Here is a 19,695-nt window from a genome sequence, read left to right as displayed (position 1 = left end):
TGGGGGCAAAGTTCACTTAATTAAAACATTTAAAATGTATATATGTATTCCAATCAACTGTGAAGGTTTAGAGAAACAGCCTCAGTAACACAGCAACCCCAATTTTGCCAGGTGGGACACGTTCCTGGTTGAGCTGGATACATATACAATGTCCTCACAGAATTAACTCCTGGATGGCTCATTTGCCTGAACCTCCCTGGTGACCAGAGGTTTATTAAGATCATCTATGAAATGTGAGCCATTAATATAGATGATGTGATGCAAACTTTGTTGACAGGCTTGTTCTAGACAAGCTACAGCTGTTAGAGTGACCGTTTTAGAATATTTCATGTTTTCTGAAAGTTAAGAGCTACGTTTTTAACTAGCAAGCAGGTGAAGAGAGGCTCAAAACCATCAACAATTTAAGAAATGCGAGTTTAATGTGGCAGGCTATCGTTTTATACCGATTAAATTGCGGTAGAAAGCTGAGTCATGTCAAGCAGCAGCAGGAACCTGAACTTTAGGGATCCTCAAATTGTGCCCTTGGAGTGTGGAGGACAAAGCCATGCACGAGAGTGACCTGGCTCTACTTGGTCAAAGTAACCATATGCCCACACTATCACCCAGTGTGTGATAATTCTGTGTTAATTCTGTGAGGACATTGCATATGTATTCAGTTCAACCAGGAACTTGTCCCACTCCTAGGTTTAGATGCCATATTAGTTGCCTATTGCTAGGTGGCTATTCACCCCTAATTCATCATCTTAACACAACAAACTTGAAAAAAAAAAACCTCACACAGTTTCTGAGGATCAGGAATCTAGGAGTGGCTACCTGGGTGGTTCTAGCTCAGGGTCTGTCACTAGATGATAGGCAAGATGTTAATCAGGGCTGCAGTCACCTGAAGGTTCCACTTATGCTGGACTATTTCCGGGCTGGGTGACTTCAGTGGCTGTTGACCGGAGACCTCAGTTCTTTACCATGTGAACTTCACCATGTGGGCTGTTGAGTGTCCTCACAACACAGCAGTGAGCTTCCCCCAGAGCCAGTGATCTGAGAGGGAGGGATAGAGGGAGGAAAGAGAGAGGGAGGCGATACTTTTTACAACCTAGTAACATACACTGTCACTTCTGCCACATTCTGTTCATGAGAAGTGAGTCAGTAAGTTCAACCCACGCTCAGAGAGAAGGAAATTCAACTCCAACTGTTGGAGAGAAGAGTGCAGAAAATTTGTGGCTGTAATTTGAACCTCCACGGGTTCCAAATAAATTGGATTCTGGATTCTAAGGAGACACATACAAAGCACTGTTGGTGGAAATGAGGAGCTGGAGGCAAGCTCTGTGTCCACCTCTGGGGTAGTGGATGGTAGGGTGTGGTGAGTGCCCAGTGGCACGGAGTTGTGTGTTGTTAAAAACAACAGATTAGGTGTATATATATCTGCATGGATGGATCTTAGGAGCATAGTTCTGAGTGACAAAAAAAAATAAGGTAAAATTTGGGGCATATAACCAATATTATTTACATGCATTAAAAATATATGCACAGAACCAAAAATCCCTGCATATTTTATAAATGTGTAATCAACAGAATTTGGCTGGTCTCTGTCCCCTGTTCTTGGGAAGTAAGCCCTAAACCTTTGGAGTGATAGAAATACCCTTGTTATATATGGTAGGCCCCTAGGGCCACACTCAAAATGCTTGAAACACAAACCATGTGATTCAGAAGGTTGGAGCTTTGGGCCACTTGATATCAGCCTATGGAGGAAAGAAGGCTGGACTGAGTTCAATCATATGGCCAGTGATTTGATCAACCATGTGTCTATAATGGAACCCCAATAAAAAGTCTGGACTCTGGAGCTCTGATGAGCTTCCTGTTTGGCAACATACAGGGTGTGACAGCTCCTGAGGACAGAATGCACAGAATATGTTTGGGACCTTCCTGGACCTCATTCTATTCATTTTTTCATCTGGCCTGATTTATACTCTTTATAATAAAACTGTAATCATAAGTATAGCATGTTCCTGAGTTCTGAGAGTTGGTCTAACAAAATATTGAATCTTAAGGGGTAGTGAGAACTCCCAAATCCGTAGCCAGCTGACCCATCAATCACACCTACGTAATGTAGCCCATTAAAAACTCTGTGTGTCATAGTTTGAGTGAGCATCCCTGGTTGGCAATACTCTTTGGGAATTGTCACACTTTGATGTGTGACAAATAACACATCCCTGAGGATGATGAAAGCTTCACGTTTGGAACCACCTCCCACTTCACTCTATGCATATCTTTCAGTTTCTTTTTTCTTTTTTAATGTTTATGTATTTTTGAGGGAGAGAGAGACACAGTGTGAGTGGGGGAGAAGCAGAGAGAGAAGGAGACACAGAATCTGAAGCAGGCTGCAGGCTGAGCTGTCAGCACAGAGCCCAATGCGGAGCTTAGACCCACCAACCGTGAGATCATGACCTGAGCCGAAGTCGGATGCTTAACCAGCTGAGCCACCCAGGCGCCCCTATGCTTGTCTTCTAATTTCTGTCCTTTTGTTATAATAAAACTGCAGTTGTAAGTTTGGCATTTTCCTGAATCCCATGGTTGTGATTTATTAGGCCTGAGGGAGTCTATGGGGACTCCAGATTTGTAGCTAGCTGGTCTCAAGCGGGGGGAGGTGACCCCGCGGATCCCCAAAATTGCAGCAGGTGTCTGAAACAAGGGCAATCTTGTGAAGAACCGTGTCCTCAGATTTTGTAGTTTGGCACACTTATGGCAATAAAAACACGCAAAAACGCAAAGATGTGAATGAGACATGATAGGATGGTTATCTGAGGGCAAAGCTCAGAAGACCAGGAGGAGGGGGAAGAGGGTCTTGGGCACAAGCATAAGCATGACCAAAAACCTCAGTAATCAAGAATAAACACTTTAATGCGATGTTTTAAAAACTCCAAATTAATGCAACAATCTAGGATGAACAAGATACCAAGATTTAAAATAAAGACAGTATGCAGCAGGACTGGGATTAGGTTGAGGCATATGAATCATGCTGTGCAGAGTCAGATCCCTGTGTGGACTTGTCTGCATTCATTTTGACTTTTTACAATATTGTTTGTCTTGATTTCTGAGGTTTTGCACTACTCCTTAAATTTTGTTCCTGAGGCAAAATACCTCATTTGTCTCTAGTTTTGGCCCAGAGGAGGAAGGGAATAGGAACAGACAATGGGGGAAAAATTGGTTGAATACAATTATATAAAAAAACAAGACAGAAGCCTTGATAATAATGTGCCAGCAAATATGCCATATGATGAACACAGCCTTTTCCACCCTTGGTCTAAATTAAAAGCAAAAAATAAATCACGCTTGATAGAGAATACTGAGTTTGCTCAACAGTCTAAGACAATTTGACCCACAGATTGGTGGACCCACTTGGTTTACTCACCAATGTGTGTGGCTAGGAAACGTTATTAGGGTTTTTCATCTTGAGTCCCCTTGAGCATTTTGTTCCTTGTAATTGCTGAGGCATAGCCCATTGTTTGAATACGCCACAGTTCATTTATCCCTTCTTCTGTTGATGGACATCTGGGTTGCTTCCAGTTTGGGGCTATTACAAAGAAAGCTGCTGTGAACATTATTGTAAAAGTCTTTGTGTGGATGTGTGTTTTCACTTCTCATGGAGAAATACCTACCAGTGGGACTGCTAGGCATAGAGTAGATCATGTTCAGTATTGCAAGAAACTGCCCAACCTTTCTCCAAAGTGGTTATGCCATTGTACATCCCCAGCAACAATGTGTGGGAGTTCTGGTCACTGTACATCTCTGCTACATTTATGAGTTTGGGGGATTTAAAAAATTGTTTTAGCCAACCTGATGGGCATGTAGTAGTGATTGATTGCAGTTTTGTATTTCTCTTGTGACTAAAGATGTTGAGCATCTTCTCATGTGCTTGTTGGCCATTCGTACATCTTCTGTTGTAAAGTAGACCTGTGTTTGATTTCTTCCTCTCAAGGGAAGGATTCTGGAGATATTCTAATATCTCTATCTGACCTACAGAGATGATCAACCTTCCTATGTGTAGTGGTTCCCTAGGGCTGCTGTAACAGTGTCCATAGCAGGAGGCCAGAACTCCTGGAGGCCAGAAGTTCAAGATCAAGCTATTGACAAGGCTGTGCTCTCTCTGGGACTCTGGGTAGAATCTTTCCTTGCCTCTTCTAGCTTCTGACAATGGCTGTCAATCCTTAGAGTTCCTTAGCTGCATCACCCCAATCCTGCCTCTGTCTTCACATGACCTACTCCCCTGTGTGTATGTTTTCACGTTGTCTTCCCTCTTTATATAAAAGCACCAGTCATATGGGATTAAAGGTCCACCCTACTCCAGTATGACCTCATGTTAACTAACCTGCAATGACCCAATATCCAAATAAGATTGCACTCTGAGGTCTCCGGGATTAGGACCTTAAAACATATATTTTTGGAGGACACGGTGTAACACATAATACAGTGGATTGAGTAGTCTGCCCTCTAAGTTATATCCAGTCTCCATCTTCGAAACAGTGGCACATTCTGAAAACGGGGTAACATTTTTTCAGCACCAACTCTGCAGCAGACATTGTGCATGAGATGCAGTTGTGAGCTTGGTGTTACAGGTAAGAAGTGTGACCTATCCATGGCTCAGAGAGATCAATTAACTTGCCCAAAATTCCAAAGTTAAGAACCCAGGGGAGCTGGGAAACCAGGACCCAGGGTTGTGGGACTTCACACCCATGGCTTTCCAGGGTCAGGTCTTCCACAGACCTCAAGGTGGCGCCCGGGAGCAAGTTGTGGCTTCTCATACCTCGCGTTTAAAATTCCTTCTTCCTGGGTGCTTAGGGGCACATCTCAAACCCCAAAGTGCACACAAAGCACCAGCGGATCTCGTTAAGATGCAACTCCTGATTCAGTTGGTCTGAGGAAAGGCCAAGATTTTACACTTTCTAACAAGCTCCCTGGAGATGTTGATACAGCACAATGACTCTCTTGGCACCTGTGCTGGCTGGCCAAGGAACTCCAGGACAAGAGTAATAATGGTCATAATAATCACAGAAGCAACTAGTTTCACATGCCTATTCTGCACCAAGCTCTGTACCCTTGCCTTGACGTGCATTCTCTCCCTTAATGCTCAGAATAGGAAATAGACACAGGTTTGAATCCAGCCTGTCCTTTATTTTTTTAAAAATTATTTTCATGTTTATTTACTTATTTTGAGAGAGACAGAGCACGAGTAAAGGAGAGGCAGAGAGAGGAGGAGAGAGAATCCCAAGCAGGTTCCACACTGTTAGCGCAGAGTCCGATGCAGGGCTGGATCCTATGAACCACGATGTCAGAACCTGAACCAAAATCAAGAGCCAGATGCTTACCGGACTGAGGCACCCAGGCATCCCCAGCCTGCCTGCTCTTTAGCGTAGAAGGGATATTTTCCATGGGCGACCCAGGCCAGGATCTGAGAGAACGGAGCCCTGGGTGCTAGGGGTCTAGCTGCAAAGCCAAGGGGTGGGGCGGGGCACTTAGGCATCTGGAAATTAAAGGAGAGTGAGGTTAAGGGTCAGCAAAGGGAATCTGGGATATCCGACTGCCTCTGTAAAACTCTCAAGGCAGGTATCCTTCCTTCCTTTCTCTCTGTCTGTCCCTATCTTCCTAACTATCTTACTGAGTCCCTCTCTCTATCTCCCTAGGTCCTTCTTCAGAACCTTTTTCTATGGTTCTATTTCACTTTCCCTCTTTCTAAATCTCCCCAAAACTCCCTCTCTTTTTGAATCTCTTTACATCTGAATTTGTCTTTAAATCTTCTTTGCTCTGTTTCTGTAAAGCTCAGTGTCTCCGCTTCCTCGCCCCCCTCACCCTTTTTCTTCCTTCTCTCACCCCCTCCCTCTCTCCCTACTGCCTTAGTCGAGACTCCCCAGCTTCGGCTTTGGCAGGGTGCCCCTGCATTTGCTTCTGTTGGCCGGAGCACGGTGTGGTTTTGGGCAAAGGCTCAGGCCTCCCACTCCCTTGATTCATATCCCGGCTCTGCCACGTACCAGCTGCAGAAACGGAGCCAAATTCTCCCAACCTGACTGCCCCTCACTGACTTTTTGAGGGCCTCCGTCCTGAGGCTGCTGTCATAACTGGGAGAGACGAGGCATGCAATGAATGCAGCGAGGTGTCAGGCACTCGATACATGGTTGCTGTTGTCATCATCATCATTATGATTTACTAATAAAAGGTAACCCACAGCCAGCCTCTCTGTAGCTAACAATTAGATGCTTATCTGGTGTGTGGAATGCATGGGGAAGATCCTCCCACCAACAAAATTGGGGCCACTCCCTGACCTCGGTTTTTAGCCAGGGTCAACCATCCCAAGAGCGAGGGCACCGGGTGGAGGACGCACCAACTTTCCTAGCCACACCCGATGACAGTTTGGGGCCTCAGTCACAGCCTCTCCGAGGAGGTCCTGAGCCAAGTCTGTGCATTTCGGGGGAGTGCAGAATCAAGCAAGAATCAGCCACAGTTGGGTTAGCGTCTGATTTAACAATTCAAGGATACCGAATACTATCAAAAGATGGCCACAGTGAATGGGGACACACAAAACGCACACAACTTTCCCAGCCCCACAGAGGGGCTCAGCCTCAGGACACTATCTATGCAAGGTGTGGCTTGACAATTTAACAAGCTAATTTTTTACTCCCTTTAGACCTTAGGGGCAGAGGTTCAATGTCAAATGCATCATTATCATCACTGGTTTGTACAGAATCCTTCTCTTGCCCCCCCCCACCTCCCTCCCTCTCTCCTTCCATCCCTCCCTTCTCTTCTCTCTTCCCACCCTCCCTCGGTCTTACAAAATGTGTAGTGTGGTTCTTATGGGCCTGTAATTTTAACTTATGTTATTGGCATTAGATTATATATCTCATTCTATTCTAATTCACTTTTCAAATAGCATTTTAAAAAAAATTTTTAATGTTTATTTATTTTTGAGACAGAGAGAGACAGAGCATGAACAGGGGAGGGGCAGAGAGAGAGGGAGATACAGAATCTGAAGCAGGCTCCAGGCTCTGAGCTGTCAGCACAGAGCCCAACGCCGGGCTCGAATTCATGGACCATGAGATCATGACCTGAGCTGAAGTTGGATGCTTAACCAACTGAACTACCCAGGTGCCCCTCAAACAGCATTTTGTTTTAAAGACCCAACCATGTTGCCGTGTTCACACATCTGCCCCATTGCATCGAACTCCATGATGGGCATCCACACATTTACTCAACAATCCCCCTAGGGATGGACACGCAGTGGCTGCCAACTCCCAGCCACCACAAAGAACACTGCAAGGCACATCCTTGTACGTGACCCCTTGTGGGTGTGGAAGAATTTCTTTGGGATGTATAGCCAGGAGAGAAATTGCTGAGTCATGGGGTATGTATATACTTAATTAAATGAAATAGTGCCGGATCCTTCCTCAGAGCTGAAGGCCCCACACTTACCCTGGTAGCACTTGAACATCCCAGGATGCCTGTACATCCCTGACAACACTGAACACTGCCCATCCTTCTAATTTTCTCTAGCCTAATTGGTGTAAAATTGTAGCTCACTGCTGTTGAAATTTACATTTCTCTGATAATAAATGAGTTTGAACATCTCCTCTTATGCATGTCAGCTTTTAGATTCTGCTTCTGCAAATTGCCTGTTCATAAGTTTTACCCATTTTCCCGTAAGGGTGCCCATCCCTTTTCTTAATTCACAGGTGCTTCTTGCATATTATAGGTGTTAGTCCCTTGTACATTATGAATATTGCAAATGACCTCTCCCATTCTTTTATTTTTTAATTTTTAATTTTTTTAAATATTTATTCATTTTTGAGAGACAGAGAAAGACAGAGTGTGAACAGGGGAGGGGCAGAGAGAGAGGGAGACACAGAATCTGAAGCAGGCTCCAGGCTCTGAGCCATCAGCACAGAGCCTGACATGGGGCTCGAACTCACGAACCACAAGATCATGATCTGAGCCGAAGTTGGATGCTTAACCGACTGAGCCACCCAGGGACCCCAACCTCTCCCATTCTGATAAATGTTTTAATGGCCCATTTTAGTCTACTTTTAATTTTGACATAATGAGACTAATCGATGTTCTGTTCTATGATCTGTACTTTCCAAGTCTTAAGAAGTTGTTCTTTGTCACAAAGATTTGAAGATAATCTCCTTGGTTTTCTTCTGTTTACTTTGTAAGTGTATCTTTCACATATTGGCCTTTAATACATCTTGAGTCTACCTTTGTGTGTGGTGTTAGATAGATATCTAAGTATATTTTTCTCCACACATTGAGCCAGTTTTCCTGACACTATTTACTATGCTTACCATCTTCCTCCCATTAATTTGGATTGCTATTTTACCATATTTTATAACTCCCCATATAGTATATAATATATTGAGTTCTGAACTCTCTCTTCTGTCTCACTGAGCCATTTGTCTACTCCTGCACTCACTAACACTACACTTTTTTAATTTAATTATTTTAAACACTACACTTGAAAAACTACATTATTTTATTTTTGCAGCCTGTCTTAATATCTGGTAAGGCAAGAAGCTTATTTCTTGCACCACCACAGCCCTATTCTCCTTACCACTTACATCACCATGCAGGAAATACACTGGTCCTCTCCACCCTTGACAGGAGCCATTTGCAGACATCTGTTCCCTCCTGATTCTGGAGCCAGGCTTCACACTGAAAAAGGCACATCCTCATTCGGGAAGAGAGAGTTGATCCTGCCCAGGAAAATCTGCACAATGTCTTAAGCTCAGGTTTTGTTCCTAGAAACTTCATTTCTCCCATCAACTCCTCTGTATCAGCATACCTAACACCAACTAGAGTAGCACAGCTGCTGGAGGTTCTGTCCTCTCTTGTTTCAAGTTCGGATGTTGGGAGTGTGTGCCTGGAGCAGGGGCTTACGCAAGTCACCAAGAGTGCAGGCTTCTTTTTGCTTCTTGCAGTCGTCTTTATCCCGTGGCTTTTATCCTTGTGGTGCCAAGTGGCTGATCCATCTCTGGGCATCCCCATTCTTGGTGGGAAGGGGATAGGTTCCAAACATAACACCCACCCTTTTATCAGCAAAACAAAAACTTCCCAGGGAAATCCACCCACTGGGTTTCAGCTTACATCTTGTGCTTAAAACTGGATCACCTGGCCACCCACATGCAGGGAGAACATCTTTATCCGGATTACGTGCCACCCTGAGTAATAGTTGGGTTTGTGTGGTAATCCAACAACTACATCTCAATTTTGCCCAGGCTGCCCTGTGCTGAGTCAGACAAGATCACAACACATCAGTCTCTGCCTCCGGGCCCACACACCTCCCTTCTGATCTCCTGCTCAACCTTGAGTCTAAACCTGACCCAGAATGCTTCCAGGCTGTGCCATCAGGAGAAAGAAGCATGGGGACAGGGTAGGGGGTGGGGGAGTCAAGCACAGTGCTTCTCCTAAACTTTTCACCATAGCTTTGGCAGGTGTTAGATCTGCGTATTGCCTTTAAAACTGTTGAAGAGAGGTGCCTGGGTGGCTCAGTCGGTTGAGTGTGCGACTTCGGCTCAGGTCACGATTTCACCGTTCATGAGTTCGAGCCCCGCATGGGGCTCTATGCTGACAGCTCGGAGCCTGGAGCCTGCAGCCTGCTTCAGATTCTGTGTCTCCCTCTCTCTCTCTGTCCCTCCCCCACTCACACCCTGTCTCTCTTTCTCTTAAAAAAATAAACATTAAAAAATCTGTTAAACCGTTGAAAAAACTAGAAACTACCCGATGTCCATTTATAGCAAAAAGGGTAAATAAATTGGAGTACATTTACACAAAAGTAAACAGTGCCATAATGAAGTGACATCCACAGCTATAGACAAAAATCTGGGTGAACCACACACAAATATAAGACTGAGCAAAACAAGCCAAACACAAGATAATGCACTGTGTGATTTTATTTATATGCATTTATTATATTTCCATAAATCTATAAAAATACATTTATATTTATTCATACAAAGTTTATAAGTGGGCAAAACCAATGGATGGTGATAAAAGTCAGGAGGTCACTGCACTTGGCAAAGGGTAGTGACTGCAAGGGGGCCCCTAGATCTTCTGGGGGAGCTTGTCATATCCTGCTTCCTTGGTGCTGGTTACAAGGATGTCTTCTGTTTTGTGAAAATTCATCGAGTTTATAATACTCATGAAAAGGGCACATTTCTGTTTGTACATTATCCTTCAATGAAAAGTTAATTTTAAAATATTGCTAAAAGGACGCCTATAAGAGACACGCTTGGCTGTTTACCTACCATCCATGTTTCTCTTCTTCTTTGATAGGAGAATCTTCATTTTATTCAGGGAGCAGCTCCTTTCCTCAAGCCTCCACTACTCAGGGGACATTCTGGGCTCAGTCTCGGAAAATGAATCCTGATTGGTGCAAATCAACCATGTTAATCCATTTCCTCTAGCCTGCGATTGGTTTAGGAGAGGGCATGTGACCCAATTTTGACCAATAAGAATGAAGGGAATTCTGCTGGGGCAGTTTCTGAAGAAGTGTTACCCTTCTCTGAAAGATACTCTCTGGGGTCCCGTGGTGGCTCATTTGGTTAAGTGCTTGACTTCAGCTCAGGTCATGATCTCACACTCCGTGAGTTCAAGTCCCGTGTCAGGCTCTGTGTTGACAGATCAGAGCCTGGAGCTTGCTTCAGATTCTGTGTCTCCCTTTCTCTCTTTGCCCCTCCCCTGCTCATGCTCTGTCTCTCTCTCAAAAATAATCATTAAAAAAAATAAAAGACACTCGCTGCTGTCATTGATCTTGAGGAACCACACACCAAGGAGAACCAAGAGAAGCAGAGAGAAGTGGAACTGGAGCCCTCACAGCCCTTACTTGGATTTCTTGGTACGCAAGGTTAAAACCTAACTATTCAAGGCACTATGAATTTTTTCCTGTTGCCAAGAGCAGATCGACCAACAACATCATTTTGGAAAATATACTCAAGATTGCCCCTCAGCTAGCATTCTGCTCTGTTCTACGTTTTGCCCCCTAACATCCCAACTTTGAGTTATCTCTGTCATCTGCAATTATGTCAGTATTATTTGTCCGTATTTTGCACCATGGCACCCGTCTTGTGCTTGCTTACAGAGAGCGGTTGGACTGCCACCTACATCCTTAGGCTCCTCTCCCTTTCCCTCATCTTCAGAACCATCTTGTAGCATCTTCTAATCTCTCACTCTGACTGCCCCCCCCCCCGACAACTCCTTCTTATAAGGACCCTCCTAACACTCCTCTTTCCCTGTACTCTGTGCTCATTCTATTCATATCACTTACATGCTTATTATAGTACACAATTTATTTGTCTATCTCTTTACTGTCTGTCTTCCCCTGTGAAAATGGGAGCTCCGTGAGGCAGGAAGTTGCTCTCTGTTTTGCCTGTTGTGGAATCTCAGCATCTGGAAGCTTCCTGGCACAAAATACCCACTCAAACAGCATTTGTGAAGAAAACGCAGAGCGGCTTGAGCAGATCTCTGCTTCTTGCAACTGAAATAACCCAATAGAGCAAACACAGTGGTGTGGACGGAGAAGTGACTTGTTTCTGGCTGCCCGGTCATTCAGTGAGTGCGGGACACCACACAAGAGTCCACTTCTCCTCAGATGCTTTATTTCTGGGACCAGATTTGGGTCACAGCTGCAGAGCAGGGACGGCCTCTGGGTCTGAGGAAGGAAGCACCGGGGAGACTGAGGTGCAGCCCTCACATTGGTCATTCTGGGAACTGTCTCTAGGACCTGAATGGAGAGACAGCATCAGCCCACTGTTGGGGAAGGGGGACCCTGATTCCAGGAGACTTGGAGGGGCTGGAGAGATTGAGATTGCTAATCCCTGTTAGGGAACAGGGGTCTGGAGGGAGTGTCATGGTCCCTGCAAGAGTGAGGACCGCAGAGGATGGGGCACACCAGAATGCCCAGTCCTGGGATGCCTCATGAGTTGGACTGGATGGTGTCCTGGATCCACTTGGTGAATTGGCAGAGGTTGGTGTAGACGCCGGGTCTGTTGGGCTGGGCACAGGGAAAGTCTCCCCAGGACACGAGGCCCTGTAGGGAGCCATTGCAAACCACAGGCCCCCCAGAATCACCCTGTGGAGGAGAAAGGTGCTCACAGACAGAGATGTGGACAGGTGGAGACAGGGAGACACACAGGTGAAGAAAGGCCAGGGTGGCAAGAGATAGAGACACAGAGGTGGAAAAAGTAGAGAGGTGACGGAGACGTAGGTGAGAGAGAGGGAAGGAGAGAGGGGGAGAGAATGTTAACATATCACTGTAAATCCAAACCTTAGAAGTTCTGTTTGCCCCTCTCTACCCAACCCCCACCTGTGTCGCCCTCACTGGGTCTCCCTGTCCCTATTTCTGTTTCTCTTTTCCAGCTTTCGATTATTGTATTTCTCCTACTGGACATGCCTTCCTTTCCCTTCCTCACTCTTCGCCTGCCCTTGCAGCAATCCACCTTGTTCTTACACACCTCACCTTTGCAGAGAGGCAGTTCTCAGCCCTCGGATGAGGCTTTCTCATCCTGGGCACCACTGACGTCGGGGCCAGATTATCCTTTGCTGTGCTGACCGTCCTGGGCATTGTAAGGTGTTCAGCAGCATCCCTTACCTCTATACACTAGATGCCAGTAACCCCCTTCCTCCCCAGGGGACAGCTGTGACAACCAAAAATATGAACAAGCTCTGCCATGTGTCCCCTGGGGTGGGTCTGGGGGTAGGTTGAGAACCACTTCCGTGGGTTGCCTGTGTTTAACTCCCCACAGCTCCAGCAATTCCTCTCCTATAATAATACCACTCTCTACTGTCATTTCTTATGAGTGCTTATGCAAGATACTGGTATCCAGTATAAAGAAATCCAGAGCCTGGCTTCTTTCTTTGTTAGCAGACACTGTTTCAAGGCAAAAGAGCCTGGCTGCCTGTGAACCTCTTTCAACTTTCTTGCAGATTAATTGTTTTCATTATATGTTGCTTAACATCCCTGCAGAGTTTCCTTTGAGAGGCAGTTACTTCACTGCTCTGAGCTTGCTTCCTCCTCTGTAAAACAGAGCTATCAATAATGGCTAAGTGAGTTAATGAGTTCATCGATGTACATAAACGACATAAAGCAGGGTCTGAGATTAGCTGCTATTATTATGATAGTATTAGTGTTGTTACTTTTTGCTCCCAGGGGCCACACCCTGACCACACGCTGGTATGAAAAGCTACTTGAGGTCTGCAGAATGAAAAACAAAGTGCTAAACGGGGCTCCAGAAAAGCTACAGTGATTTTAAATGCTGACCTGTGGATTAGATGTGTTTTCTTCTGATAAAAATCCCTCTCTCTCTCCAGATACGTGTTTCCATGTTATGTGGGGACAGAGATGATATTGGGAAGTTGCTGCAATTGTCAGGTTTGTAAAATTCTTTTTGTGGGGTGGGGGGTGGGGGGCGGGGAGGGGGTTGCCCAGCCATCAGAATAGGACCATGTGCTTACTAATTGCCAGTGTTACTGAAGTGTACATCCTGCTGGCAGGGAACACCTGAATTTATATCCCTCTAGAACTGTTGAGGGCCTGAATACAGGGAAGGCTCCTGATCCCTGCAACAGTATAATTTTAATTTCTGTCATCCTCAAAGGATAGAGCTTCCATGAGGACATAAAGAAGTTCTGTATTGGAGATCAAGGAGTATTTGTTGAATATTTGCCCCCACCCATCTCTCCAGGCTCAACTCCTACTGCACCCTCCCTCAGTGTCCCAAACGTTCTGGCTTTTTCTGTCCTTTGAATCAGCCAGACTCTTCCCTGCTGCAGGACCTTTGCACATGCTTTTCTTACCCTTAGCCTTTGCAAGACTGAGTCCTTCGTGTCATTCAGCCTCTACCCAACTCTTCGAGGAGGCCCTCCTAACCATTCTTTTATAAGTAAATAAATATATATGTATATTGGGGCACCTGGGTGGCTCAGCCGGCTAAGTGTCCGACTCTTGATTTCTGTTCAGGTCATCATCTCACAGTGGTTTGTGAGATCGAGCCCCCGCACTGGGCTCGGTGCTGACAGTGCAGAGCCTGTTTGGATTCTCTCTCTGCCTCTCTCTCTCTCTCTCTCCCTCAAAATAAATAAATAATAAATAAACATTAAAAATTTTTAAAAGTATATTTATTTAAGTAATCTCTACACCCAGTGTGGGGCTTGAACTCACAACCCCCAGATCAAGAGTCGCTCTTCCGACTGAGACAGCCAGATGCTCCCCAAACACCCTTTTGAATATTGTCCCTCATCACTTGCTATCATAAAACTATGTTTTATTTCCTACCCAGTTCTTATAATTCTCTGAAATTACCCTAGTTATGCAGTTTCTTGACCGCTGGGGCTTAAAGATAATTTTATTTTTTAATTTTATTTTAAGCAATTTCTATGCCCAATGTGGGGCTTGAACTCACGACCCTGAGATCAAGAGTCATATGCTGTACCAGCTGAGCCAGCCAGGTGCCCAACCATTGGAGGTTTTTTTTTTTTTTTCTTTTTAACCTTTTCTGCCCTCCAACAAACTTCCAACAAGTTTGCAATCAAGCCTCTGTATTAAATATTCTCTTTTTTCAAATACCTAGCGAAAGTTTTTGTTTTCCTTCCTCAAGGCAGTTTACTAGCATTTGTCAGGAAACTTTCATACTACAGATTTTGTGGAGACAAGATATGTAACTGCCATCTGCCTGAAATTTGCCAAAACAAATAGACAAAACTGGCATCTATTACGTGAAGGGTGCCCCCTTAGATGTGATATCTGCAGTGCACAACCTGCCTAACCATACAAAGCAGACTTGATCTCTCCCTCTAGGCCAGTGAGTGCTGTCTAATATGGTAGCTCTTTCTGTCCCTCCCATGTGCTCTTTTTCTCTCTCTCTCAAAATAAAAATAAACTTTTTAAAAAAGAATGTAAAAAATCTCATTTATAAATGTTTTATATTTTCTACATTTTTAAATCATGGTGCTTGGGATACATGGGGTTAAACAGAATTTATTATTAAAATAGCTAAGTTTACCTGTTTCTTTTTAAAATGTAGCTACTATAGGGGCACCTGGGTGGCTCAGTGGGTTAAGCATCCGACTTCAGCTCAGGTCATGATCTCACGGTTCGTGGGTTCGAGCCCTGTGTCAGCCTCTGACAGCTCAGAGCCTGGAGCCTGCTCTGGATTCTGTGTCTCCCTTTCTCTCTCTCTGTCTCTCTGCCCCCTCCCCTGCTCATTCTCTGTCTCTGCCTCTCAAAAATAAATGTTAAAAAATAATAAATAAAATGCAGCTACTAGAAAATTTAAAGTTACATGTGTGACTCACATATTTCTACTGGACAGGGCTGGGTTCCCAGCACTTAGCAAGGTTTCAGGTTACAGAGTTGGCACTTGCTGTGTATTTGCTGAGCAAATGCAGAAATCTCAAGCCTTACCTGGCAGGAGTCTCTGCCAGCCTTGTCACCAGCACAGAACATTGTGGAATCTATCTGTCTTGGATAGGCCTCCTTGCACCTGTCGATACTTAGCACGGTGATGTTCAAGCACTGGAGGACCTTGGGGAATTTAACTGTCAGAGACACACAGAGTAGGGCCACAGTGAGCAGTGAGAAAGACGGGGAGGGGCAGTGCTCAGAGACAGAGAGGGGGAGAAGGCAGGCAGGGGTGGGGTCGAGAGGGGCCTGGACACTCACTGCTGGGGCTGCTGGTTGTTCCCCAACCAGATACCAAGCATCTGGTTCCAGCAGACGGACACCGGGAGGAGATGTTGATGGGCTTAACATACTGAGTTTCACGGATTCTTCTGTTCAGTTTGATGAGCATGAGGTCATTGGAGTGGCTGGGATGGGAGTAGCCAGGATGGGGGATGGATTTGATCCCCTGGAACATCTGCTGCCCAGATTCATAAACGGGTGACAGGGAATGGTGGCCGAGACGGATTCTGAAAAATCTAAGGAAGATGGTGCAGATTACCAACAACCCCGAACCCTATGCTTTTATCCAGTTTCAAGCACATCCCAAATCTAGTCCCATCCCCGACTCCACCCATCCCATCCCCAACCTGAATCCTTTCTGTACACAGAAACCACCACATGTGCATCCCCAACACGATCTAACCACCCCAACCTCAAACCCAACCGCCTCCAAAACTCCCCATAACTCTAATCCCAACCCTACCCTCAGCCCCATCCCAACCCCATGTATCTGCGCCCCACCCCCTCCCAAACTCTAAAGCCACTCTGAATCACATCTCCATTCCAAACCACTCAGCATATGCACCCACCCCAAACCCAACGCGCGCCCAACTCCCACCCCCGCCACGTTCCTTTCTCCAGCCTCAGCCCTCTGCACCCCATCTCCATCCTTAGTCCCATCTCAACTGTACCCCTTCATCATCCCCGCCGGACCCTCATCTCCATGCCCCCACCCCTGCCCCCTGCCCTGTCCAGTCCTGCTCTTAGAGCCCCACTCACTGCTTCCGGCAGTGGGCGGCTGTGAGCAGCCACTGCGGATGCACCAGCACGGCCCCACAGTACAGCTGGTTGGGATGCATCAACAGTGCACCCTGCCAAGGCTGGCCGAGCTTCTCGCAGTCGGTCCCGTTCACGATGCGGCTGCTGCTGCCTTCGTCTGCCCTGGTGTCCTCCTGGGCCCCAGCTCCAAGGTCCCGCGTGCTCCCAGAGGGCCGCGTGCCGGCGTCAGAGGGGTTGTCGCAAGAGGTAACATCGTTTGCAAGAACAGGCTCTAGGGGCAGAAAACGGGCGGGGTTTGGGGACGGGGCGGGGCTTGGGCGCAGAGGGTGGGCCTTTGAGCCAAGAGGCGGGGCCAGCCAGAGGTCGTCTGACTTCCGAAGGGCCCTTACACTGAGGGGCAGGCCCGGGGCTTTAGGGGCGAAGGCTGGAGTCTAAGGGTGAAATCTCTGATGAGGGGCAAGGCTTAGAACTCAAGGACGGAGTCCAGGATCAGGTAGTTTACTGGACTCTGACTGCACCTCAAGATTCCTGGGAGTGGCTAGAGCTTTGTGGGCGGGGCCAGGGAGGCGACCCCAGAGGCCGAGCCAAGGCTCAGCGGGTGGAACCTGGAGAATGGACCGGTGACCAGGGCTTTAAGGGTAAGACCTGGGCTCAGGAAGTGGGGTCAGGCCTGGAGGGGGCAGCTGGAGAGGCCAGGGTCTCTTAAAGAGCCCTGACTTGGGCGAGGAGGTAGGGGCTGGGCTCTAAGGGCTGCAGACAGGACCGGAAGTGGAACCTGGCCAAAAGGAGGGAGAGCCATCCAGGTGGGGCCTGGCTTGCGCCGCCCCAGGGGACACTGACTATGGATAAAGCCTGAACTAGCAGCGCGGTTGAGGAAAGGGGGCAGAGTCAGAGCCCCTGGGCGGAGCAAGAGTTGGGGGAGCAGAACCAGGAAAGTGCTCAGCTAGAGGCGCCGGGTGGTGGCAGAGAGTAGGCCAGATTTTTTGCCTTCTCAAACACGAACGTACCTCCTGAATCCTCCTGCCAATACCGTCCCCCCTACAGACAGACACGGATACCTCACTCCATCGCCAGTCCCCCATAGTCTGTTTAGTTGTTCACATTCTTGCCAATGACCCAGAGATGCCAGGCACTGGTGCCGCCTTCATTTATGCACACACTCCAAGAAACATGCGCACAACGGCTGTCACCAATAGGCGCGCACACACACACACACACGCGCACGCGTGGTCTCCCCCGGGATGGCTACAGGCACAGCTCCGTCTCATGGTACACACACTTCCCAGGTACGCGCACTCGGTGAACGCCTCATGAGACCTCATGCACCCACCCAGTGTCTCAGTGATACGAATGCACGTATACATCTATGTAGAGACCACCACATGCACTTCTGCCCACAGGCATGTTGGCCTGGTGACAATATCACACTCAGTAAACCCAGCATGGGACAGTGCAAGTGACCTGGCATCAGCCACCCGCACACAGCCACTGCCTCCTAGTGACAGCCACATCTATTAAGGCAGGAATGGAAACACCACCCACACAGCTGTGCCGTCACACAGCCCCCTATAAACACACAGTCACAGACACGCACCCATAGAACCCCAGGCAGTCACACAACCCAAATATAGCCACCCGTATTCTTGCACTCAGCCACAATCACACGATCACAAACGGCTATCTGCAAGTACCTGGCCACACATTTCATGGTAACAAGCATGTTTGTTACCTGCAATCTGGTGACACAGGGACAAGAGCCCCAGATCCCTGCAGTCATACACAGTCACACACATAACGTGCATACAAGCACCCGCACAGACACTGAGCCACACATGATCCTATATGCACACACACCCAGTCACACAGTCACACACACACACACACACACACAGCCTCCAGGGTAATGCACCTGTCACAGGCAGTCACTTGATATGGGAAAAGGTCCCCTCCTCACCCCCCCACCCACCCATACACACGGTGACAGGCACACAGCCACACACAATCACTTGATCACAAATACGGACACCGACTCCTAGTCACCCAGTCCTGGAGCCATACCCACAGAGTCTCCCTGGGACAAACACTCCAATGTCACTCAGAGAGTCACCCACAGCCCCACCCACAGTTTGCCAACAGGCACACACAGGGGTTCTGGTTACCTCTCACCCCCAGAATCAGAGCCGTGATCAGGGCACCGACCATCCACGTCCTGGGGGGTCCTGCTGTAGCCATGGCCACTTGGACCTGGTGGGAAGGACAGAGGGCAGGGTGGCCCAGGTGATTCTGGGAGCCCTTACCTCACGTCCCTTTCTTCCCTGTCCCATTTTCCAGGGCAGAGAGGAACCACAGGGACATTGCCTTCCAATCCCCCAAGAGCTACAGACTTCAGAGGAGCAGACATCCAGCCCTCTCCAGTTGGGCAAGGAGGGAGGATAGAGAGAGTGGGGGTGCATCCAAGCCCAGAGCCAGAGGCAGACACCTCTCCCTCCCAGTGGTCTTCCCCAGGCCTCACCTGCCAAGCAAGCGTCCCCCCTAATAGGGGGTGGGGAACCGGCTCCCAGCTCAGCCACAGACTTCTCAGGCCTGCGCCGTCCTTCCGCGCCTCCTCCTGGGCTCCGGGCACCCGGCCTGGGTTATAACCACCCACTGATCCCCGGGGCGCATTCCCAGGTAGTGAGGCGCCCCGTCAGGCCTCAGCAATCACTCCTCCTGCCTGCCCCCCACCTCCACCTCCAGAGCACCCCCCCCCCCACCCAGTCCCAAAGGCCACTCCCTAATTCCCTGGCCCGGGGAATGGGGAGGGGTCTCCGCGGGGCTGGGCCACCTCGACCTGCAGCCCCTGCCCCCCAGCCTTGCATTCGTGCTTCTGACCTGCTCTGGGCGCTCTTCTTGGCGCCAGGATTTTTCTTTATTTTCCATGCCTTATACTCCTTCCGCTTCTCTCTGTCCCCGCCTTATAGCTTTCCCACCCGTGTCTCTGTTTTTTTGTTTTTGTTTTTTTTCCAAACTCTTACAGCCTTCTTTCTCTGTTTTTGCGTCCCTCTAAATCTTTCTGAGAAATCTCTCAATATAAAGCGTCCACCAAGTATCTGTTTTTGGGTGTCTCCCCCCATCACACATCCCGCCCCCCGCGCCCCCCCCCCCCCCCCCCCCCCCTTGGGCTCCCCTTGTCTCTGTGCCCCTCCGCGTCTGTCTCTCCCCCCCCCCCCCCCCGCCTTTTTCTG

General features: G+C 47.8%; 1 protein-coding gene across 1 annotated transcript; it reads right to left on the bottom strand.

Annotated features, from left to right (window-relative positions):
- Positions 1-11,645: 11,645 nt before the first annotated feature.
- On the bottom strand, positions 11,646-19,020 carry KLK5 (kallikrein related peptidase 5). Its single transcript, XM_049621685.1, has 5 exons — positions 18,631-19,020; positions 16,472-16,742; positions 15,692-15,948; positions 15,434-15,567; positions 11,646-12,103 (listed from the first exon to the last, which is right to left on the bottom strand). Exons 1-5 carry the CDS (start codon positions 18,701-18,703, stop codon positions 11,948-11,950), a joined length of 891 nt encoding a protein of 296 aa, XP_049477642.1. The 5' UTR covers positions 18,704-19,020; the 3' UTR covers positions 11,646-11,947.
- Positions 19,021-19,695: the final 675 nt, after the last annotated feature.

The sequence above is a fragment of the Panthera uncia genome (genome assembly GCF_023721935.1).
Source record: "Panthera uncia isolate 11264 chromosome E2 unlocalized genomic scaffold, Puncia_PCG_1.0 HiC_scaffold_19, whole genome shotgun sequence".
Lineage (NCBI taxonomy): Eukaryota > Metazoa > Chordata > Mammalia > Carnivora > Felidae > Panthera > Panthera uncia.
Note: the sequence above shows the minus strand (reverse complement) of the source record. Positions and strands in the feature narration are given on the sequence as shown.